The sequence below is a fragment of the Rhinatrema bivittatum genome, chromosome 2 (genome assembly GCF_901001135.1).
Source record: "Rhinatrema bivittatum chromosome 2, aRhiBiv1.1, whole genome shotgun sequence".
Taxonomy (NCBI): domain Eukaryota; kingdom Metazoa; phylum Chordata; class Amphibia; order Gymnophiona; family Rhinatrematidae; genus Rhinatrema; species Rhinatrema bivittatum.
The window spans coordinates 340078754-340105052 of NC_042616.1; the positions used below are offsets into that span (position 1 = coordinate 340078754).

General features: G+C 44.2%; 1 protein-coding gene across 1 annotated transcript in view; it reads right to left on the bottom strand.

Moving 5' to 3' along the window:
• GALNT1 (polypeptide N-acetylgalactosaminyltransferase 1) overlaps nucleotides 1–26299 on the bottom strand; it is a 487294-nt gene that overhangs the window by 111535 nt on the left and 349460 nt on the right. The window contains 1 exon segment of the mRNA XM_029589850.1: nucleotides 9074–9191. Coding sequence (XP_029445710.1) covers nucleotides 9074–9191 — 118 coding nt within the window.

Below are 26299 nucleotides of genomic sequence, written 5' to 3' on the forward strand. Positions count from 1 at the left end.
TTTGAAACATTTATTCTGCTTATTAGTATAGTTTTACAATTATTTCTGTGTGGGGATCTATAGCTGCTTGCTAGTTCTGTTTTCCTAATAAGAGGTGTATTGGTTTTTAGGGCCTGATTTAATATTTGTAGTGTTGCCTTTTCATAGATAGGGTTGCTCCTGTTTGAGTGTATTCCATAATACAGGTGTAACTGTGTGCGGATTAGTTTATGTGCATTACTACAGATCCTGGGAGTATGTTAGGTCGGTTCTGTGTTTGTTACCGAGATGAGATATTTTACTAGCATGTAAGCGTTTTATCAGTCTTATTTGTTGTGTTTTCTCAAGAGGACATGCATTGGTGGTAAACTGCTGTCTTTTCATAAGTAGGGCTATTGAGCCTGGAAGTAGAAGGAGTTTGAGTTGCTGTTACTGAGATGACACCAGAACCAGAATATCTTTTTTGTAGGGTGAGTTGTATGGGGAATGTCATAATTTTGCTTTACATCCATTATTGTGGGTCAGGGGGATTCCCGTGGATGCAAACTGTACTTTTACATCTAGCCCCGTGACGATCATGGGTCAGTATGTCACGCATGTGAGAACCATCTGTCAGGTGTGCCCCAACAGAAAAAAGGTTGAGAACCACTGGTCTAGAGAGAATATTGAGGTGACCCACGGATCATACTTGAGCAATTTCTACTAGCTGTATGAGAAGGTGCTGGCAAGTTAGATGAAAAAAAGTAATTAAGCAGGCTAATAGAGAATTCGAAACAAAGCTTGTCTCAGAAGTACAAACATGTAATGAGAACTTTTTCAAGTATGTTCAAAGCAAAACACCTGTAATAGAGAGGGTTGGGCCACTAGATGACTGAGGAGTATAAGGTGTGGTCAAGGATGACAAGGAAATAACAGAAAAATTAAATTCCTTGATTTTTTCTTTGCTGAGGAGGATATTGGGGGTCATACTCACACCAGAAACATTTTTTGATGGTGATGATTCCGAGAGATTATACAAAATCATTGTGAAACTGAAGGATAGCAAATGTTGCTTACCTGTAACAGGTGTTCTCACAGGACAGCAGGATGTTAGTCCTCACATATGGGTGACATCATAGGATGGAGCCCAATCACGGAACACTTTTGTCAAAGTTTCTAGAACTTTGACTGGCATCTACTGGGCATGCCCAGCATGGCATTAAACCTGCAGCCAGCAGGGGTCCCTCTTCAGTCTTGTTTAAAGCTACAGGAAGTACCGAAAAATAAAATAAGAAAATGTAATGAACCCAACACTGCGGGGCGGCGGGCGGGTTTCGTGAGGACTAACATCCTGCTGTCCTGTGAGAACACATGTTACAGGTAAGCAACATTTGCTTTCTCACAGGACAAGCAGGATGGTAGTCCTCACATATGGGTGAGTACCGAGCTGAGGATGTCCGAGAAATGCACCAAATGTACCCAAGATGTGCAATAGGCACAAGGACTGGGGTGGAATTTGGTAGAGGGCATCCTGAACCCTAATGGGCAGGCAGAAGGGTGTTGGTACATCAAGTTGTAAAAAGGTTTTGCAAGACAGACTGGCCGAAGATGGAATCTTGTCTTCCGGCTTTGTCTAAGCAATAATGGGCTGTAAAGGTATGGAGAAACCTTCAGGTAGCAGCCCTGCAAATGTCAGGAAGCGGCACAGAGCGTAGGTGTGCTTCTGAAGTCGCCATGGCCCTCACAGAATATGTGCCTTAACACGGTCTTGAAGTGGAATGCCTGCTTGCTGATAGCAAAAGGATATGCAGTCCGCTAACCAGGAGGAGAGAGTCTGCTTACCCACAGGCTGCCCCAATTTAATGGAATGGAAAGAGACAAAGAATTGAGTGCTTTTCCTGTGGGCAGCTGTACGGTCTAGATAGAAGGCTAGAGCCCGTTTGCAGTCAAGGGTATGCAAAGCCTGTTCTCCTGGATTGGAGTGGGGCCTGGGAAAGATTTATCGCAATGTGCATGCACGCATCTTGGAGATCGAGAGAGCAGAGCCAGTATCCTCTTTGCAGAAGAGGAAGGAGGGAACCCAAGGTTACCATCTTGAACTTTTCTCGATGGAGGCACTTGTTGAGGGCACGTAGGTCCAGAATTGGACGAACACTTCCCGATTTTGGGGGGATTAGAAAGTACCGGGAATAGAATCCTAGGCCTTGTTGAGAGTAAGGTACTGGTTCTATTGCTCTGGACTGGAGGAGGAGGGAAATCTCCTGCTCCAGGAGAAGTGAGTGGTCGGATGTTGTCCACGCCTGTAGAGGTGGGGAGTCCGGTGGAATGGAGAGAAAGTTCAGGCGATAACCTTGAGAGATTATGGTGAGGACCCACTGGTCCGAGGTGATTGTGTGCCACCAGTTGTTGAAATGGCATAATCGACCTCCCACTGGTATCTGAGGCAGTGGAAACTGGCTGCTGCTCTCTATGCAGGAGTCAAAAACTGGAAGCAGTGCCCGGCTGAGGGGCTGCTTGCAGCTTTTGTTTACGAGGTTGACGAGACTGGGCTTTTGGAAAGGTCTCGTGGAACGAGTCCTAGACTGTGGTGGATAGGACTTCTTTGGACGGAAGAAAGATGTTTTAGTATCCTTCGTAAAAGGCCGTTTGGAGGAATACTCAGAGGGCATCAGAGAGAGCTGGCGAAGGGTCTCATGATGGTCCTTGAGTTCCGACACCATCCGCTGAATCTGTTCCCCAAACAGATTGTCTCCTATGCAGGGCAGATCAGATAATCTGTCCTGTACTTCAGGGCGCAAGTCCGAAGACTTAAGCCAGGCCCATCTTCTTGCCGAAATAGCAGTTACACCGCTTCCAGATACCCTGGAAGCGGTGTCAAAGATATCATAGGAAGATCTTATTTCATGCTTCCCTGCTGAGGCAGGGACTCTGCAAATCCTGTATCAGCTTGAATAAGACCCTGTTGTACTGGGTCATATACAGCTGGTAGGAGGCGATCCGAGAGATAAGCATTGATCCATGGAAGACACGCCGGCCAATGGCATCCAGGAATTTCTGTTCCTTACCTGGGGGAAAGGACGAGTGGGCTTTTGATCTTTTTGCCCTTTTTTGGGCAGATTCTACAACCACAGATTGGTGATCCAGCTGAGGTTTCTGGAAACCTGGGGCTGACTGGACCAAATAAGTGGTATCAGCTTTTCTGTTGACTGGAGCAACAGAACCAGGGTGTTTCCAGTTCTTTTTGAGGAGATCCAAAAGAACCTGGTGAATAGGGATGGAGGTTATTTCCTTGGGAGCATCCAGGAATTGTAACAGCTCCATCATTTGATGTCTGTCATCTTGTTGAGTCTGTAATTGGAAGGGAACCAATTCAGACATTTCCTTCATAAAATTTATGAAGGATAGGTCCTCTGGAGGAGAACACTTCCTGCTTTCAGTAGGAGAAGGTGGTGATGGCAAGTCATCGGTGTCTTCAGAAGAATCATCGGTCCAGGTGTCATAGGGATCAGTACCTGCCCCTCTAGGAGACTAGCAAAAACCTTGATTAAAAACAGATAACCAGAACTGTATTTAACCAACCATAAACACTGAATTTATATAAGGTTCTAGGTACCCCAAGCTAGGGACTGGATGAACATTACCAGTAATCCCTTTGGACCCAGAGCCCCACAAGAGGATTACTGACACACTCATATGGCAGCCGAGGGCAGGAAGCTGAGTCCATCTGACTATACTAAGGAAAATGAAATTATCAGGTAAGTAATTTCTCCATTTCCTAGCATATAGACAGATGGACTTAGGACCAGTGGGATATACCAAAGCTACTCCCCAACAGGGTTGGAGGCTGCCCGCGGTCCAGTCAACACCGCATGTGCAAAGGCTACATCCTCCCAGACCTGTACTTCTAGATGATAAAACCTGGAAAAAGTCTGTAAGGAGGACCACATCGCAGCTCAAGAGACAACTGACTAACCTCCGCTCATGACACTGCCTGAGCCCCAGTGGAATGGGCTCTAACCTGAGTAGGCAACGGCTGTCTAGCATCCACATATATGGCCATGACATCTCCTTAATCCAACGAACTATGGTAGCCTGCGAAGCCGGAGAGCCCTGCTTACTCCCGCCATGGAGAACAAACAGGCGATCCGTCTTTCAAAAAGACTCAGAGACCACCAGATACCGCACGACAAGACGCCTAACATCCAAGGAGCGCAAAAGGCGAAACTCCTCTGCATCCCTGACCTTATCCATGGTTGGCAAGGGGATGGACTGATTCAAATGAAAGTCTGAGACTACCTTGAGCAAGAAGGATGGAACAGTACACAGCTGTAACACCCCTAACGTCACCTGAAAGAACGGCTCCCGACAAGACAAGGCTTGCAGCTCAGAAATCTGATGTGCAGAACATATAGCCATTAGGAACACAGTCTTCAAAGTTCAACAGTAAGGAAGGCTACAAAGTGGTCAGAACATAGAGCCCACCAAAAAGTCCAGTACCAAATTAAGACTCCACAATGGAACCAATAACCTCAAGGGAGGCTTAAGGTGCTTCACTCCCTTCAAAAAACAAGCCACATCAGGATGAGACAAGGAAATACCATTCACCAAGCCTCTGAAACAGGCAAGAGCCGCAATCTGCACCTTCAAGGAATTAAGGGCCAAGCCTTTATTCAATCCATCCAGCAAAAAATCCAGAATGAGAGGGATCTTAACTGAATGAGGAAGAACACCACGATCCTCACAAAAGGCCTCAAAAACTCTCCAAACTCGCATATAAGTCAAGGAAGTGGAGAACTTGCGAGCATGGAGTGAAGTGGCAATTACTGTAGAGGAATAACCACGCTTTAACAGGTGAGCCCTCTCAAGGGCCAAATCATAAGACAGAATCAAGTCGGATCCTCGTGAAGAACCAGTCCCTGCTGAAGCAGATCCACGTGCAGCAGAAGACGAATGGGGCCTCCACCAGAAGTAGTCGCAAATCTGAATATCACGGATGCCTGGGCTAGTCCGGCGCCACCAGGAGTACTAGCCGACTGTGGCCTTCGATTTTGCGAATTATACTGCTCAGCAAGGGCCACGGAGGAAAGGCATAAAGCAATCTGTCTTCCGGTCAGACTTGTATGAGAGCATCTATTCCTAGAGACCAAGGAGCTCTCCTGCAACTGTAGAAGCGAGGACCCTTCGCATTTCGAGAAGTCGCCAGCACATCTAGAAACAGAAAGCCCCAGCGATCCACAATCAGCTGAAATGCCTTGGCTGACAACACTCACTCTCCTGGGTCCAGACTCTCCTTGCTGAGAAAGTCCGCTCTTACGTTGTCTGTGCGAGGCATTATTTTTGTCATAAATTTAACATCAAAATTCAATCACGAAATTGGCGTGTAAGACGTTGGTACCATGGGATCATGGCCAGTTTTAGGTAAAATAATGATTGTTGCTGTATTAGTACCCACTGGAGCTGCACCTTTTTCTAGCAAAGTCTCAAATAAATGGCCCAAAGGTTGCCACACAATTTATCAATATCTTACAAAATTCCCCTGACAAGTCATCAGGTCCCAGGGCCTTACACAATGGTGACTGTTATATGGTAGTCCATACCTCCATCAAAGACAATGGAGCATTCAAAGCTTGAAGTTTTTTTTCTGATACAATAGGAAGATTAGAGAAGTGGATATCAAGTTTCCTCTGTATACAAAGCCTTGTAATAATTATAAAAATGTTCCCCTATGTCCTGATTCATGTGGAGTACTTGGCCTTTACTATTTTTCATCAATACAATATTTTTCCTTCCCAGTTTCTTACAGCATTAGCCAACATTCGACCCATTTTATTATCATGCAGAAAAAACTTGTTTATAATAGAGACTTTTGTTTTTTGCTGAAGTATTCAGCAAAAAACAAAAGTCTTTATTATAAACACAAGTTTATAAGATAAAGAGCGATATAACAGAAAACCTGTTATCTCTCTCTTTATCTATCTGCAATTGTTTTTCCAGAGATAATATTTCCTTAGCCAGCATCATCTTCTTCCTAGCTGCATATGCCAGTATTTCTCCCTTCATCACTGCTTTTGCAGTTTCACAAAACAAGGGGTTATCTTTAGGCTCCTTATTGAATTCATGAAATTCTTTCTATTTCACTATTAAACATTCATGAAATTTCTTATCCTGAAATAGATAGGTGGGAAATTACCATCTCACTAAACTACCACCTGAGGAGAAACCCTCTAGTGACATCCAAACTGGTACATGGTCGGATTTCTCCAGTGAGCTTATTTCCGCTTTCACCACCTGTGAAAAATAATTACCAAATAGTTCAATCATGAAAAATAGGTAAAATTGATAACTAATGGATGCAATCTTATCCAGACATCCAATAATCGCAAGTGACAACATAAACGGAATGTCCTGTTTCTGATCTTTCTGAATTAAAAGGTTTAGTAGGGAAATTATCTATTTCATAATCAGAAACTATATTAAAGTCTCCCCCTAATAAGATTGGGAAAGGACTACATTGTATTCAAATATTTACCGACTTAGCAAAAATACATATGATTATAAACATTTGGCGCATATATACTTCCTACCAAGATGTTTTTCCCCAAAAGCTGACTTTCTACAAAAACATATCTGCCCTCATACCCCTCATAATCTTGAATTGTATGAACCACTTTAAAATGGAAAGTTTTATTAACTAAATTAGCCACCCCAGCCTTATGCTTATAAGCAGCATAAAAAACTTCCCCCACTCACTGTTTTTTTCAATTTCAAATACTAGATCAGTGTCTCTTGTAACACAGCAATGTCAGTGTGAAATCTTTCTATAGTCTTCAGCAATTTATATCTTTTAACTACAGAGCTCACCCCGTGTATATTCCAGGTAAGACATTTAATACCTTTACTTATCATTCCAACCAAGTTTCTGTTTATTAAATCTAATACAACATAAATTTCTGCACCACTGAGCAGGGGTCCACCAGTCCAGAACCATCCTCTGCATAGTGCTGCCATATAGAACATGATAAACCAGTTTTCATTCCTGAACAATACCAAATAAGAGCAAACTTTCCCTGCCACCCTTCAAAATCCCCACCCCCTCCCACAACACTGAAATATTCCCAAACTATAGGACCACCTGCTCTTCAAAAACAAAATAGTAAAAACAGTATCATGTTATACTATGCTGTGGGGGCCCTCCCCATCCAATCTATAACATCTGAAAGAATTTAAAATATTTTTTCTCGGAGTTCTTCATAAGAGACAATAGAAAATACTAAAGCAGAACAGAGGTTCAGACCACTATATCCCAGGCTGCTCAATATAAATAAATCTTCTTTCAGAGAACACTGCTCTGAGCAATAAAACTCATCTTAGAGCATTAGCTCAAAATGAATAGGCAAATGGATAAACTAAATCAGCTGTCTCCCAAATTCTGCAAGAATAATCGGGCTTCCTCTGCAGTATTCAAAAACACTGTCTTCCCTTGATGCAAGGCTTAGCTGGGAACAGAAATGTTATGCGAAGCTGCTTCTTTATCATTTGCATACACAACTGTGAAGGAGTGAAGACTTTTTGCTTTGCCACGACCACAGTTGAATAATCCTGAAAGAGGAGGACTTTATGGCCTTCATAGGGCAATTCCCCATTGCAACGAAAGCCTGTAAGATCTCTACTTTATGGGCAAAATTTAACACCCAAAGGATGACCACTTGGGGATGGCTCTACACTCTCTCTTCCAAATTTTATGACAAAGGGAGAGAAGTGGCAGACACATATGAACCTGTCACAATAAACCAGCTCCCTCTATAACAAGTAGAGGAGAAGGCAGAAGTTGGTGTGATGCAAACAGCTGGCTTGTTTAGTTATCTTGGCTGCCATGTATGGATTCCAGAGCAGTATGCTACTTCCAGCACACAGAGGGAGTCACATCCAGTGTTCAAAGCATACTTTTCCTATCTCACTCAGCCTGGGGATAAGACAGAGATTGGAAGGACTCAAGGGAGGAAGCTCAGGAAAGAGAAGACAAGGAGGTGCTCTGTGCAGTGTGTGCATTGCATAAAGTGGGGGCCAGCTATATGTGCCCTGTATGCTGTTCTTTAATTCCCACACTCTGGAGTTCATGCTGTAGGTAGGAAGAAGAGACATGCATGATTATACATGTTCTCAGAAAAGAGTTCCTACATGTTTAAGAGCCACTACTGTGAGATGCAGAAAGCAGAGCTCAGGTGCTGGTCTAGATCAGAGTATCAAGCAGTGGTGAATTTTCTCTGGCACACAAAATAAGATCTGAAAGCACACTGGTTGGGAAAGAATGACTTAAGAGATTCATTAAAATACAATTTTACCAGGGGTGCCTAAACATTTGCATACAATTGTATATACTCAGTGCTTTATTACTTTCTGTAATCAGCCTTGGGCATACCTTTAGGAAAAAGGCAGAATATCAAATGATTATTTAAAAAAAAAAAAAAAAAAAAAAAAGATTCATATACCTACTACTTTTCAAACCTCTTAATTCAATTCTTCACTCCCACTTCCCGAAAAAAGAAAACAAACCACCATAAGCTTTTTGAGCAAAGCAGTTTCTTCATGCTCCTTTGAGCTTCCAGCTCAATCTAAATTGGTCTCTATGGGCTACAATTCCATGAGCTTTCATTCACAAATACAAAATGATAGAGAAACCCAAGGTAACTCTTCCTCCTGCCGCAATATAGCCCAGTCATCAAAGCAATAATCATTGGTCAGGGGCTACAGCATGCAGCTTCATCTGGAACATGGTAGATTCCCACTAATTTTAGGTGTTGTGCAATGGCTGATAGTCTCTCCCTCATTAGGAGATGTGAATGCTGCCTCCACAACAACCATGAGAGCTAGTTATACAGCAATTTTAATTTAAACATGGTATTACTTCATTATCTGAATCTACATAGCACAAAAGTTTTGGAGAATGTAGAAATGTGCTACTACATAAAACACAGCACCTTCTACATAATGCTTGAGGAAGAAAATCTACTGTTACATGTAACCAGAGTTCATTTGAGGAAAACAAGTTTGCTCTCTTTTACACTCTATTATACGCTGAAAGATAAGCCACAAAAAATAGGTGAATTCTACTTACCCTAAAAGAAATTTCTAAGTTTTCTCCTCCCCATATATCCATTCCAGCATCGTATGTCCCAATTTCTTGAAAGTAATCACGGTCTATTGAGAATAGGCCTCCAGCCATAGTTGGCGTCCTGGGGGAACCCAATGACAAAGAGAAACACATTTTGTGTTAATAACAGAGAAAATGAAGTTCTTACCCGTAACAGATGTACTCTGAAAACAGCACTTTATCAATTCACGCATATGAATGACATCTTGATGGTGCCAACCAAACAATTTTCAGAGCTTTCCTAGAGCTCTGCTAAGTATATGTGGCAATTCCCATGCACCTACGAGTATATAGTATGCTTCAGCTCTGTAATTAAGGTAATAAGCTCAACTCCAGAAAGATAGGAGGGAGTGTATATGTAACTGGTGAACTGTTAGCTTCAGAGAACACCTGTTACAGGTAAGCAACTTTTTTCTCTAGACAAGCAGTGTGTCAGACACATATAGGGAACCCTTAACTAACAACTATCTCCAACCCAAAATGGTAAAAATAAGAACAACACTGCCTACTGTTTCTGGTGGTTTGAGTCGTTCCTCCCTCCCTTGCCCCCCTCTTTTTTTTTTTTCCTACAGAATAGAAAACAACCTGAAAATCATTAAAAATGGGGCCTATGGTGGCTGGAGTTGGGTTCTAATTCTCAGAAATATCCTGAAGAATAGACTACTAAAATCGTAATGCTGTCCTTTCAGGCATTAAAGACTCCTGTAAATGAAAATAGTGTAGTTGCAAAATATCTAAGATTATCAGGACTGTCTTCTCAAGCTAAGTTTTTTATTTACAATTTGAAACAATTCTCAAAAATTATAATTTCCAGTTGAGGTCTAGTCTAGACCAGTTTCTGATTTCCTCAAATAAATGGATTTCAGCGTCTTTTATATGATGGCCATATATACTTTATTAAAACGTTTTTTTGCCTGTTGAAAATTAGGTGAAATTATTATTGCATCATTCTAATTATCATCTTTCCCAATGCTGTTTTTGAACTCTGGGCATGTCAAAAATGATTTTTCCTCCTTCTCTGAGAAATAATTGTATTTCCTTACTCAATTTTGCCTTTATTAATGATGTGATGGCTCGTGCACCACACAATTTTTAAAAACATTTTATTTATTATACTTATTTTAGTCTCTGAATGAGGCATGAAAATATTTTTTCCCTCAAGACAAAAGAGTATGGAAGTCATTTTCAAAGGAGATATGCATGTAAATGTAACATACTATCATCCTTAAGTGCACTAACACATATAAAACCTATTGACAATTCAGTGGCATATATTATAGCAATTTTCAAAAGTCCACTTACAAGTGTAGTGTATTTATACATGTAAAACCTAGTTTTAATCATGTAAATGCTTTTGAAAATCACCCCCTATGCTCCTAAGATGAGTAGTCTATGGCGTTTCTAGAGCAATCTGCAAGGAACAATAATTCACAGTTAATTCAAGATAGGCTTTAACAAATTAAAAGGCCTATTTACTAAAGGTAGTCTCCTATTTTGTGTCTATAGGAGAAATGCATAGTGGAAGAGATAAGAGAACTCTGCTTATAACTGGTATGAGATCAAGAACAAGGAATGTAATGGGTCTTATTGTATTTTTAAGGTACACATTCATTTATAAATATGTACAAAATTTAGAGCATCAAAATTTACACTGGAAGCTGTCCAATTCAGATATGATGTAGGGTATAATTTTAATAAAGACATAATTGTTAGCATTAAATATAAATCTAGTCTATTGCATGTCCTATTAACTCTATCCTATAAATCCCATTTACAATGTAATCCGGATACAAAAATAAGAGAACCTGTCAATATATGCTTTTTAAAATGAGTTAATGGGGAAAGGTTGAGTGCTGTTGCATCTGATAGCATTACAAATCAAAATTTTATTAAAGAATATACCAGCACAGTACACAGTTAATTGACTTAGTTTATCTTTTCACATTACTTGCTAACAAATATGCCAAATACTGTTCCTACTGAGATCAGTTTTACATAACTTTAATCTAGTTTTGTGTCTTAATGTAAATTATTAACACTCACCTCGATTTGTGTAATTTCAAACTATTTCTTTTGCTATTCTTTAAATCATACAAATTAAAATATGCTCAAAAACAGGTTCAAAGAGTATTCAGATATCACTCTGAATAGCTATATCAGGTTGTAAATATATCAAGGTATGAACCGCTTTAGGAACTCAGTATGCTTCTCCATTGTCCTCAATACTTTATGTGGGCTGATCATTAACTGAGAAACTGCAGACTACATGTTGAATTTCTGAACCAAAGTGAAACAGCAGCAGGCCCTCCTGAATTCTCTCTATGGACGACAAGCTTTAATTGGATGTTGTGCGCCTGAGTGTGTATGTGTGTCTATTGAGGAGGTTAGATCCAGACACTAATCGTGCCCAAATGCTTAATCAAAAACTTCTTGAATATAATGGGTACAGGAGAGTGAGCTACTGAAAAAAGATTTATGGCAAATTTTTGAACACACGATTACCTAATGTTGCACCTAAATAAAAACAGATTTCCAATTGTAATAAAACATTATCACAACCATGAGAGGTGCAACTCATCTCCTCCCTTCCCCAAACTAATTTACCACCCCGCTTCTCATCCATGTCCCTCTTTTCACACCGCCCCTGCAAAAGGAAACTTCAGACTGTTGCTCGAGATAGAAGGTTTTTATTGGATGTATATGGCTGTAACATAGGTCAAATTCAATCAAACAAATATACCATCTGACTTCCCAAAATATCCACAGGATGACCGCGCCCTTATCAGCTGCATTTCAATTCATAAATGCCCAACAAGCATCATGACACGCACTCAATACAACATCATGCCGCTGCAGGGTTGGCCATAGAAGCCAGTCCCTCAACACAATTTCTCAGTCTGGGAGACAGGGCTGTCAAAGTCTTGTCCCTCACACGGACCTGCAGTTGGATTGTTGATTATGGGTACACACCGTTTGCAGTGCAATGATGTCCTGGTCTGTAAAAGAACAGGATTCACTTAAGGATAAACAAGATGACTCTTTTGGGTGGTGAGCAGGACAGTCCTAGTCGTCAAAGTCATAGACTGACAGGCAACTCATCTCAGCTCTTCCACACCCAAGCAATGTAGCCATAGGAATTGCTGGTTACTTTGGTATTCCTTATCCGACTAGCTTATACATCAATACTTACTGTGAGCCTTTTGGACATGGTCAACCCACCATAGCCCAAAGTGATGAAACCTTGCCAAGAGGCAGGCCCACTCATATTGTGGATGCTGGACCATCCCCCAGCTTTTCTCCTACCTGAATCCTTCTCCATCGGTGTCTAAAGGTGGAGAACTGTCATGGTTGTGGCCTCCCTATCCCTATTTGAGGGATGGGCCGGCTCCTTTTGTTAGTCCATGTAATTGTACAAAATGGGTGATGACCATTTAACAATTTAGAACATAAATGTTTATTGGGCAAACAACACTCAAACAGAAATGGGACCAGGTAACCCAGATTATGGAAGATGTAACTAAAATTAAACTATTCTCTGAATCTGAAAAGAGTTTATTTACTGCATATTTAGCCGTGCCATTTCATTGGTAGCTCAAGGCGAGATATTCAAGTACAGTAAGCATTTTCCCTGTCCCCAAAGGGCTCACAATTTAAGTCTGTACCTGAGACATGGCGAGTGAAGTGACTTGCCCAAGGTTATAAAGAACAGAAGTGGAATCTGAACTCCTGCTTTCCTGGCTCTCAGCCTACTGCTCTAAATCACTGGTTCTGACTAGGCTAGTCCTAGTCTATGAAAACAATACTAAAGAAAAAGTGCAGCATCTTGAACTAATAGATTACAGGATTCCCAGACAACATGGTTTAATAGAGAGAAGATTCTGCCAAACTTTAGGGTAGTTTTTTTTTTTTGTTTTGTTTTTTTAATAGTTTATAAATGTAGTGGATCAGGGAGCTATAGTAGGTGAAGTCTTCCTTGGCTTAAGTAAAGCTTCTGAAATGCTTCCACAGAGAAATATGACAAGCAAACTGGACAATACTGATGTAGGACAAAGTAGCAAATTTTGTTAGAAACTGGTTGAACAGTGATGATCAATGAAGATATTCTAATGAAGATAAAGTGATCAATGGCTCTGTGCTAGGGCCATTTCTTTTTAAATTTTATTTAGTGACATTGCAGAGGAATTTGAAGGTTAAACATTTGTCTGCAGATGTTATAAAAAATCTGCAACAAGGAAGCCACAGCAGAAGGGGTTGGAAAAATGAAATGGGGCTTTGAAAAACTGGAAGAATGGTCAAAGCTGTGAAAACAATTTCAATGGAAAAAATATATGAAGGTAGGCACCTGTGGAGAAAAAAATATCTATTAGCAATGTATCAGTTAGATGGGCAAGAACTGGAAATTGTTAAAAAAGAAAGAGACAGAAATAATCACCTAAGTCTCTGATGATCTGAAGGATGCCAGTAAATGTAGTGAAGTGACTTGAAAAAAAGCCAACAGTATGCTCAGTTGCATAAGTAGATGTATCAGCAGGAAAAAGGAGGTAAGAACTAATTAGTATAACCCATATGCAAAACTTTTATACCCTTTCTTACAGTTGTGAGCAAAGGTTTAGGCATCCCTGATCAAATTGCATATTTCATTGAATCTCTACGAGAACAGAAACTGAAACAGCCTCTACATAGTATACATTTAAACATGATAGCTTTCTGAAATTAATGAAAAATTACTATTTATTTGATGACTTAAGATTGAAAATAAAGTGAATATGGTATGTGGAAAAGTTTGGATGTCTTTCCCATTGAAAAAAATAGGTAATAAGGCCCAAAAAGTTGATGGGTAGTTATACCTTCAATTAGTCAGGTTACAATTCTATTGAACAAATACTAGCCTTGACTACTTTCAAAAACTATGGCTCCTCAAAGCAATTGTCTGAGCAGAAAACTGAAAATAAGACTGAAGATTACAAATAGGTCAAATAGAAATAATTTTCAATTTATAAGCTTACCAGAATGCATGGCTAAAAACAAGTTCCTGGAGTTCTTAGAGTCATGGCTCCCGAAAGAAATCGGCCTCGATGAGTCAATTTGAACGATTCTGAATTGAGCGTGCTCATAGAATAGGCCTAATGAAAGATGCCTTTGGTCAGCCTCAGGTATTGATAGTCTGGATCATGAACTCTGCTCATAACGCAACAGTACTGGAAGCAGTTCGCAATGGAAAACAACTAAAGTATGAAAATAAAAAAGTCTTTGTGTTTCAGGACTATTCTGCCCATTTATCTGCTCAGCACCATGAGTTTGAGCCAGTCTGTGCCATGCTGCATTCTTTGAGTATCTGATTTGCTCTTTTATAACCTCCTAAACTGCAGATAGTAATGAGAGACAGGTCCACTGGTTCTCTATGGCTAAAGAGGCTTCAAAATTTGTTTTCCAGTTGGGCAATATAGATTCAGGTAAACCTGCAGTGACCTTGGAATTGGGTTGAACTGCATATTTTTTACACAGTGGCAGTCTGATTTACTGATAGTGGAAGCATGGTGTAGACATGTTTTGGTTGATAGGGTCCCCCTTAGACTTTTAATCATTTTTGCTCCTGAATATTTCTCTCTTTTCTGAATGCATTTTTTAATGCTTTCCATGTTGGATGGAAGAGTCTATATTTTTTTCTTCCTTTTTAATAGATATTAGGGTCTGGTGTATAAGAAGATGCTGAGTGTCAAGGTGGGGACATTTTCTCCATTTTTGCATCAGATTTGCCAGCATACATAAGAATATTTTTTTTACTGGCTGGTGATAGAAAACAGATATTGTCCTGAAGATTCTGGTACACTATAATCTATGATGCCAAAGAACTGGACTGTACCAAACAAAAAAACCCCCAAAAAACAGAAAAAACACACTAAGTCAATTTGGGTGGAATTTTTTTTCTTTTGCCATAATGTAGGACTATTTTAGCTACAATATTTTATGGATCATTCCGTTATTTCTGTATGACAAGCGCAACTCTCTTGGTCTTTGGAGGTTCAGCATAAGTTTAGGTATGGGTGGGATAGGAGGTATCCTAGATATTAGAGTGGCCTAATTTCATTAAATGGGAACCTGGGGTTGAAGGGAGATGGTATATGGGGGATGGTATAGAAGGAAGGGATGGAGGTTTTGAATGATAGTGGGATGGGTGGCGATGTCCTTTCGTGGATTACAAACTGGTTAAAAGACAAGAGAGAGCAGGATTACTGGAGAAATTTCTTACCTGATAATTTCGTTTTCCTTAGTGTAGACAGATGGACTCAGGACCAATGGGTATAGTGTACTCCTGATAGCAGTTGGAGACTGATCAGATTTCAATCTGACGTCAGCACTAGTACATATACCCCTGCAGGAAGTGCAGCTCTTCAGTATTCTGAAGAGCTGCACTTAACTTAGTCATTAAGTTATTTATCTTATCCCCATACAATTCGTTTTACTCCCCACTGTTCCTCTTTTTTCTCTCTCCCAGTTATTCTACCTGCTTCCCCTTTGCACCAGTTTAGTTCTACTGTTCTATGCACCCCTTGTTTCTATGTAAACCAGCATGATGTGACCTGTTCATGAATGCCGGTATATAAAAAACCTAAATAATTAAAATAAATAAATAAATAAATTCTCCTCGAAAAGCATTGTGGATATATGTATGACTGAATAATTTGAATAACTTGATTAACTTTATAACTTGGATAACTTGATTAATTTGAACTGGTTGAATTGACTATAGCTAGAGACCGCCAGTGCCCTCAACCGAGAAACGTCGACACCCGGTAGGATGGGTGCCCTAGATGAAGGAAAGCATGGCTTACCCTTGAATCACTCGCTCCCGGGGATGTCCCCCGAGAATTCCATGAGTAATGGCAGCCATGGGTGGGATGCTGAGTCCATCTATCTACACTAAGGAAAATGAAATTATCAGGTAAGTAATTTCTCCATTTCCTAGCATGTAGCAGATGGACTAAGGACCAATGGGATGTAAAAAAGCTACTCCCGAACTGGGTGGGAGGCTGCCCGTGACCCACTTAGTACTGCCCTTGCAAATGCTGTGTCCTCCCGAGCCTGAACATCCAGGTGGTAAAACCTGGAGAAGGTGTGGATGGAGGACCATGTCGCCGCCCTGCAGATCTCGGCGGATGACAGCATCTTGGTTTCCGCCCAGGACACTGCCTGGGCTCTAGTAGAATGGGCCTTGACTTGTAAAGGTGGTGGCTTGCCTGCTTCCACGTAGGCCGCCTTGATGACTTCTTTGATCCAGCGGGCTATGGTTGCTTGTGAGGCCGCTTCCCCCTGCTTCTTCCCGCTGTGAAGGATGAATAGATGGTCCGTCATTTGTACGGATTCCGACCTTTCCAGGTATCGGGCTAGGAGTCTGCAGACGTTGACATGGCGTAGACTTCGAGCCTCTTCCGAATTCTTGTGCTCATCTGGCGATGGTAGCGAGATGGTTTGGTTGAGATGGAAGTGAGACACCACTTTGGGGAGGAACGACGGAACTGTGCATAACTGGATGGTTCCCGGGGTGAGTCTGAGGAACGGCTCTCGGTTCGGATATATGATGGGCTGAACAGAGACTGCCATCAGGAAGGCTGTCTTCAATGTTAATAGTTGGAGAGACACGGAGAGGTCTGAAGAAGGTTCCTGCTAGGAAATCTGTGACTAGGTTGAGGTTCCAAAGAGGCACTGGCCACTTTAGGGGTGGTCGGATGTGCTTGACTCCTTTCAGGAAGTGGGAGACATCTGGGTGAGAGGCTATGCTGCCGCTCTCGCTCTTGGTTCCGTAGCATGACAAGGCAGCCACCTGTACCTTGATGGAGTTGAGGGACAATCCATTCTGTAGACTGTTCTGCAGGAATTCCAAAATCACAGGAATTTTGACTGAGTGTGGTATGATGTCGTGGTCCTCGCAGCAAGATTCGAATACTCTCCAAATCCTTATGTATGTTAGGGATGTGGAGAACTTGCATGCTCGGAGTAGGGTGTCAATTACTGCCCCCGAGTATCCGCTCCTCCTTAGGCGAGTCCGTAAGAGAGAATCGAGCTGGATCCTCGTGGAGGATCGGTCCCTGTTGGAGCAGGTCTCTGTGTGGAGGTAGCGGCAGGGGGGTTCCCTGTTAGCAGTCTTCCCATGTCTGCGTTCCATGGCCTTCTTGGCCAGTCCGGGGCCACTAGAAGTACTGGTCCCCTGTGGTGTTCTATCTTGTGGATGATTCCGCCCAATAGGGGCCACGGTGGGAAGGCATGGCCAGATCTGTACCAGGGTATCGATTCCCTGGGATTGGGGTTCCCGCCTGCGGCTGAAGAAACTGGGTACTTGGGCGTTCGACCGGTTTGCCAGGAGATCCATGGTTGGTGTTCCCCAAAGGTTTACTATCAATTGGAATGCTGTGGTCGACAGCTTCCATTCTCCTGGATCTAGACTTTCTCTGCTGAGGTAGTCCACCACGACGTTGTCTTTCCCGGCAATGTGGACGGCTGAGATCTCTTGAAGATTCACTTCCGCCCATGACATTAGGAGGTCTATTTCCAGTGACACCTGCTGGCTTCTGGTTCCTCCCTGACGATTGTTGTAGGCCACTGTTGTTGCGTTGTCCGACATTACTCTCGGAGTCTCGGAGTCTCGGAGTCTCGGAGTCTGTGAATGAACCTTAGGCAGGCAAGTCTGACTGCCTGGGCTTCTAGGCGATTGATGTTCCATCCCGACTCTTCTTCGTTCATTGCCCATGGGAGGTTAGCTCCTGGCAGTGTGCTCCCCATCCTCGTAGGCTGGCATCCGTGGTGAGTAGGATCCAGGTTGGTGAGGATAGTCTCGTTCCCTGGCTCAGATGGGCTTCATGTAACCACCATCATAGTTGGGTCCGAACTCTGTCCGGGAGCTGAAGCCGTACGGTGTAGTTCTGGGACAGTGGATTCCATCGTGATAGTAGTGAGCGTTGTAGGGGTCTCATGTGAGCTCGTGCCCATGGGACTACTTCCAGTGTGGATGCCATGAGGCTGAGAACTTGTAAGTAATCCCATGCTGTGGGGGAAAGTTCGCTCAACAGGGTTCATAACTGGGTCATCAGTTTTGATCTCCTTGTCGGTGCCAGGATGACCTTGTCTTGTTTGGTGTCGAACCGGACTCCCGAGTATTTTAGGGATTGGGAGGGCTGCAGGCAGCTCTTGTTTGTGTTGACCACCCACCCGAGGCTCTCCAATAGAGTTTTGACTCTGTTGGTTGCCTGGTGGCTTTCCTCTGGGGATTTCGCTCTCATCAGCCAATCGTCTAGATAAGGGTGCCCGCAGATTCCTTCCTTCCTCAGTGTTGTTGCCACCACCATTATGATCTTGGTGAAAGTCCAGGGTGCAGTGGCTAACCCGAAAGGTAGTGCCCGGAACTGGTAGTGACGGTCCAGGATCGAGAAGTGTAGAAAACGCTGATGCTGTTGATGGATCGGAATGTATCGCCCTTATTACCGAGTGTAGGGTTTCCATGCAGAAGCGTGGAATCTTCAAGTGATGGTTGACCACCTTGAGATCCAGGATAGGTCTGAACATTCCTTCTTTCTTGGGGATGATAAAATAGATGGAATAATGGCCAGTATTTATTTGTTGTGAAGGCACCGGTGTTATAGCCTCTAAGGCTAGTAATCTGGTCAGTGTAGCTTCCACTTCCATCCTCTTGGAAGGGTCGTGGCAGGGAGATTCCACAAACTTGTCTGGAGGGAGGTGGTGGAAATCCAGTTAATATCCCCTCTTGAATGATGGACAGGACCCACTTGTCCGAAGTTATCTCGACCCATCTTTGGTAGAACAGGGCAAGTCTGCCCCCTATGGCTTCTTCCTTTGGATAGGTCAGCTGATTTTCATTGTGAGGTGCGGCTGGGGCCTGGGCCCAAGCTGGCTCCCCTTTTTTTGTGCTTGTTCTGAAAGGACTGGCTCCGGCCTGCGGGGCAGACCTCTTGATATGAGCTTCAATATGGGTTGAAGCGTCCGGGGAATGGATCGCTGGTTTCTCTTATTCCTGTCCTCTGGTAGCCGCGGGCAGTGGGGACTCGCCCCCATTTGTTGGCTAGTTTCTCTAGTTCGCTTCTGAACAGGAGTGTTCCCTTGAAAGGCATCCTCATGAGTCTCGTTTTGGAGGATGCATCGGCTGACCAGTTGCGGAGCCAGATTTGTCTTCTGGCTGCCACGGCAGATGAGACTCCTCTGGCTGCTGTGCGTACCAGATCCGAAGCGGCGTCAGCGAGGAATGATACAGCTGGTTCCAGGGCCTCCCCAGGAGTGTTGTTCCTGGTCTGTGCTAAGCAGGCGCATATCACTACGGCACAGCAGGCCGCGATCTGTAAAGACATAGCAGAGACGTCAAAGGACTGTTTGAGGATAGATTCCAGATGTCTGTCTTGAGCATCCTTGAGTACTGCTCCTCCCTCCACCGGGATAGTAGTGTGCTTCGAGACCACGCAGACCATGGCATCCACTTTTGGTTATTTGTTTATTCATTTATCTATTTATTTATTTATTTAACGGTTTTTATATACCGGCATTCATAAAAGATATCACATGCCAGGACATCTTTGGCGGCTGGGTCAGGAGGGTACATGGCTGCCAGAGTTTACATTCCCTTTGAATGTAGTTTCTGGGGCATCCCATTCCAGGTCAATTAGTTGCTGGACGGCTTGTAATAGTGGGAAATGGCGGAGGTCTGTCGGAGTCCCTCTAATAGTGGGTTCGTCTTAGGTTCCCCCGAGGCACTTGTGCCCGGGATGGCAAGCTCTTTTAAGCTGTGTGTGATCAGGTCTGGGAGCTCATCCTTGGTGAAGAAGCATCTCATGGTTCAATGGGGTTCTGTCCCCAGAGGGAGCTCCCCTTCCTCCAGGGGTTCTGACTCCTCATCTGAGATGTCCGTGTCCCCGAAGGTGGGGCTTCTGGGCAGTGGGATCACTTCCCTGGGCATAGAGGGTCCCGGCATGTTGAGGTCCTCTGGTGGAGCCTTGGCTGCATTATAGGAGGGCCCGAGGCCCAGCGATTCCTCAGGCGGCCCTACCTCTCTGCCTGCACCCGACCCGAATCGCCACGGAAGGACCGACCACTCCTGGTGCCTCACATCCGGCACAGAAAGACGCTTAAAAGAAGCAGGCAAGCCCCTGGCGTCTCGCGCCAGGCATCTCGCGCCGAAGGAGCGCGACTAAGAGGCCTGCCCCTTAGTGTGCCCCTTTGTGTGACAACTTTGTGAATCTATCCTCCCTGTCGCTCCCCCCCCCTACCCTCTCCCTGCCCCCCACACCCCTGCACTAGATACCTCCCACTCACTAGACCTGCCCTCCCCCCTTCAACCTAACCCTCTGCAACCAACGCATCACCTACTAAAATACTGCTGTATGATCCAAAAACTGTACATGCTTGATCCAGATATGTGGGTTTATAACCAATGCTATTTCTTTATTTCTTTCCTTCCTATCAATTGTATATTGAAAGCCTTGTGAGTGCATACTCCACCTATTTAATCCTTCAACTGTATAATCCCCCCTTAACGTTTCACTCTTGCAGTTTCCTATTTGTACAAGCAAGGGTCTATTGCAAGCACATACTCCAGTTAAACGCCATGTCACATGTAACTGCATAACTCCTCCACCCTGCCTCTAACTCCTACCTTCATCCCCCTGTGTGGATTCACAGCAGCCCACCGCACTGTTTCTTCTCTCCCTGCCCCCTCTTACCTACAATCCAACATGTGTCACTCCACAATTCCCATTATTCACCACCCCACCCTACGCAAAACCACCCTTTCCCAAACCCATCCTCTCAACCACCAGAAATCCTTAATCCCCATCTTGATCTCACCCCTCACACAACTCCTAGGCCTAGCAACGCTAGCCATTTCATTATTCAACTCCCAATCTATCCTTAAAAAAGCGCCTATCCTCTACGACATCCTCTCTGACAACAGCCTGGACCTTTGTGCCATCACGGAAACCTGGTTAAAAGACACAGACCAGGTTTTCCTAAACCAACTCCCACAACAAACCTATGATATCTTCTCCATCCCAAGACCCAAAAAAAAGAGGCGGTGGTTTACTCCTAGCAGCTAAAAAATACCTTAACCTAAAACTCCGTCCCAACCCCCCCACAAACTAGAGATAGGACTCTTCAAATCTACCACCCTACAGGTATGTCTCATCTATGCCCCCCCGGCATATTTGACCATGACCCATCCCCCCTCATAGAATTTATCGTCGACAACCTTAAGCCCGACCGCCCAGCCATCATACTTGGCGACTTCAATCTCCACGTAGACGCCAGCCCGATCACCTCGGCATGTGAAACCCTATTGATAACCCTTAAAGCCCTAGGTTATAGACAGCTCATCACTACACCCACACACAGAGCTGGTCATACCCTTGACCTCCTCTTCGTTAACTCCCACATCTCAGCATCCAACACCCCCTCCACCACCCCCATCCCTTGGTCAGACCACTTCATTGTCAATGCCTCCCTCTCTACCAACATCACCACCAACACATCACAATCACAGAACAAAACCATATCCTTTCGTAAAACATGCCCCTCAGAGGAACTTGCCCTTGCACTTGAAAACGCAACCAAGAACCTTGACCTCTCCAATCCAGATACAGCCTTACAATCATGGAATAACATCACAACCACTATAGCTGACGAACTCTGTCCAACTGTACACAAAGAAATCCCCCTTTCACCAAGAGAAAAACAACCCTGGTATACCAACCAGTTAAAGAAGGCAAAGCAGGACCTCAGATCCAAGGAACGCATCTGGCGCAGACAACCCTCTCCTACTCATAAAGCTATATACAAACAGACCCTGCACAACTACCGCCAAGCCACCCTCCAAGCCAAACGTGACTTCTATTCCTCCAAAATTCATTGCTACCAATTCAACCCCAAAGCCCTTTTCTCCTATGTTGCTGATCTCACTAAATCCCCCACCCCCATCACCCACGAAGGAAATACCGACACAAAATGTGAAGAAATCGCAAGGTATTTCCAGACCAAAATCAACAGCATCCTTCAGCGCCTCCCCTCCAAACCCTCCCCCACACTTCCCCCTACCAGTAATACCAGGCACCTCCTCGAGTCCCTTGAACACACCTCCACCCTAGAGATAGAATCTATCCTAAAAAAGATGAGACCGGCCTCTCACATAGCAGACTCAATCCCCTCCAAATTCCTCCTCTCCATACCCTCTACTATTGCCAAACCCATAGCAAACATAATTAACTGCTCGTTAACCTCAGGCAAAGTCCCAGACCCCCTTAAACTAGCTGTAGTCAAACCCCTCCTAAAAAAAACCCACCCTTGATCCCACGACCCCAGCAAACTACAGACCTATTTCCAACCTCCCTCTCATATCCAAGATCCTCGAGAAGGTAGTCAACATCCAACTCACTGACTTCCTTGAGGACCACAATATCCTACATCCCTCACAATTTGGCTTCCGTAAAGGTCGTAATACTGAAAATCTCCTTTTAGCTATCTCTGACACTCTCCTCATAGGCATGGACCAAGGGAAATCATACCTCCTGGCCATCCTAGACATCTCTGCCGCCTTTGACACTGTCAACCACCAAATCCTACTTTCCAGGCTGGCAGAAATAGGCGTCACTGGCACTGCTCTATCTTGGTTCTCCTCCTATCTTAACCACAGAGAATACGTTGTACAAATCGATAAAAGTACCTCTTCACAATTCCCACTCACACAAGGCGTCCCCCAAGGATCCTCCCTCTCTTCCACACTCTTCAATATCTATCTTCTCCCCCTCTGCCAACTTCTCTCTGACCTAGGGCTGACTTTCTTCCTATATGCTGATGATGTCCAAATCATCATCCCTATTCAAACTACACTCAAGGCATCCCTTCAATACTGGGAATCCTGCCTCTCCACCATCAACTCCCTATTGGCCAATCTCCACCTGGCACTCAATGCAGATAAAACTGAAATCCTCGTCATTTCCAACCAACCAGAGCATACCTCACGCCCCACTGCTCCCGCCCCCACTATAACCCACTCACCCACATCTAATGTAAGAGACCTAGGAATCCTACTTGATCAACACCTCAATTTCAAGCCACACATCAAGTCCCTAATAAAAGGAGGCTTCTACAAACTTCACATACTTAAAAAACTGAAACCACTCCTCCATGCACATGATTTCCGTTTAGTCCTGCAGTCCACTATCCTTTCCAAACTAGATTACTGCAATTCCCTTCTGTTAGGCCTCCCTGCATCTACTATCAAACCCCTACAAATCCTTCAAAATGCGATGGCAAGAATTACCACCAATACCCGTAAGACTGAACACATAACCCCCATACTAAAGGACCTGCACTGGCTTCCCATACCATACCGTATCAAATATAAAACCCTCACCATCCTGCACAACGCCCTCCACAAAAACAATCCCGCCTGGCTTAAAGACATGCCACACTTCCGTACCTCCAATCGACCCACCAGAAATGCCCTCGCAGGCACCCTGCACACCCCACCTCTCAAAACCGCACACCTCTCCAACACCAGAGAAAGAGCGTTTACCATAGCCGGCCCCACCCTTTGGAATTCACTTCCCTATTACCTGCGACTTGAGCCCTCCTTACAGTCTTTCAAAAAAGGCATCAAGACTTGGCTGTTCAGGCAAGCCTACCCAGATACCAATCAAACCTAGCCCACTCCCCATCTTTTCCATCACCGTCCTCCTTCCTTTTTACCCCCCCCAGCCACCCCTCTCCCCCCAAGCCCACACTCCCTGCCCCCTGAATTTCCCCCCTCCCACTTCTACCCCTTGCACCCTCCTCCCTCCCGCCCCCCCCTTTTGAACTCATCTCTGCCAAAGCCTTAACCCTAACAAGTATTTACGCTATTGATTTAATGTAAATAAGTACCTCGCCTTAACTTATAGTGTTAGAACCCAGTTACAATTATGTTCCTTTTATTATATTGCTCAATTTGATTGTTCCTCTCTCTCCTTCTGCCCTATCCTTTCCTGCTGCTCTTCCCCTGCCCCCCTCTCACTCTTTTCTCACCTGCTCCCCCTCTCCCCCACCCCTGTTCATTGTATTTTCCACCTGCTTCAGTTTTTTGTAAACCGGCATGATATGCCCTATGAATGTCGGTATATTAAAAGTTTCATAAATAAATAAATAAATAAATGTGGATGAAGGTATGCAGACCTTTGAAGAATTCCACCCAGGAGATAGAAGCTGGGTCTAGAATAGGGGGTGCCGTGTCCCTGGGGAGCCCCGTTTGAGGGGGAGTCCCGCTATGTAATGCTAGGTCCGGGAACTGCTCGAGAGGCTGGGGTCCGGTACCGGCTGGGGAGGGCCATGAGTTGGGTCCCCTAGGGCTTCTTCGCACTGTATACACAGGGCCGTGACCTCCTCATGCTGTGCAGCTCTAATTGGCATGATGGCCAAAGGCCCTGAACTTTGAGTTTATTTTCAGGTGGTGCCATGGCTTATGCGCGTACAATTCAGTTGTGCGCTCCGTGTGCGAAGTTGCGCGCGTAGGTTTGATGCGTGCAGAGAGATGTGCACGCTGCTGTGCGCACAGGTCGAAATTATGCGCCCGGCACAGTAAGCGCGTGGCTATGCGCTTCACTTGTGTGCCCCATTGTTGTGCGCACAAGGTATTTGTGCGCACGGATCGAGACGACAGGCAGGGCGGCGAACAGAGCCAAAATAGTGACAGCAACCATGCGGACTATATGGCAACCACCTCGGAGGGTCTCCACGTGGGAGGACCCTCTGATCTGACCGGAGTCTAGCCCTACTAGGGCAGATCCACCCGGTGGCACTGGTCCTGGCTGGCGACCTGTGCGTCTCCTCGAGCTTCAGAGACCGGAGACTTTTAAATAGATTTATACCTTACCTTGTCTCGGCACTTCACGGTTTCATTCCGGGTGGTTTCCGGCTGCGGGGAGAGAGGGAAAATACCTTCACTGCCGTGCTCGAGGTTGCACCCGCTGCCTCTCAACTTCACCCAATGTCGGGGGCTAGGTCCCCGCCGAGGGTCGGCCGCCGGACCAAGGCTTACCTCCGAGGGATTGCGGAAATCACCTCTGGAAATCTCAACTGGGGGAGGGACCCAACAGGTGTCACCGCAAGAGAGCGGGGCTCATCTGTAGCTGTAAGTTTTCTTTGGAAAAATTACTCTAACGCTGTGCTAGCATGCATAGAGTCCCTAACTGTTATGGAGACGGAAAATACTGAAGAGCTGCACTTCCTGAAAGGGTATATGTACTAGGGCTGACGTCAGATTGAAATCTGATCCATCTCCAACAGCTATCAGGATTATACTATACCCATTGGTCCTGAGTCCATCTGCTACATGCTAGGAAAATGGACAATTTTCTCAGTGGAGGGGGTGGGCAGTAGAGTGCCTCAGGGATCTGTACTGGGACTCGTGCTATTCAATATATTGATAAATGATTTGGAAATGAATATGATGAGTGAGGTAATCAAATCTGCAGATGATACAAAATTATTTAGAGTAATTAAATCACAAGCGGATTGTGATAAATTGTAGGGGGATCTTGTGAGACTGGAAAATTAGGCATCCAAATGGCAGATGAAATTTAATGTGGATAAGTGCAAGATGATGCAGAAAGGGAAAAATAACCCATGCTATAGTTAAAAGATGTTAGGTTCCATTTGAGGAGCTACCACCCAGGAAGGAGATCTAGGCATCATAGTGGATACTACATTGAAACTGTCGGGTCAGTGCGCTGCGGCAGCCAAAAAAGCAAACAGAATGTTAGGAATTATTAAGAAGGGAATGGTGAATAAAACGTAAACTGTCAAATGTCTGTATCGCTCCATGGTGAGACCGCACCTTGAATACTGTGTACAGTTCTGGTCGCCGCATCTCAAAAAATATATAGTTGCGATGGAGAAGGTACAGAGAAGGGCGACCAAAATGATAAAGGGGATGGAACAGCTCCCCTATGAGGAAAGACTAAAGAGGTTAGGACTGTTTAGCTTGAAGAAGAGACGGCTGAGAGGGGATTGATAGAGGTGTTTAAAATCATGAGAGGTCTAGAATGGGTAAATGTGAATCTGTTATTTACTCTTTCAGATAATAGAAGGACTAGGGGGCACTCCATGAAGTAAGCATTTAGCACATTTAAAACTAATTGGAGAAAGTTCTTTTTCACTCACGCA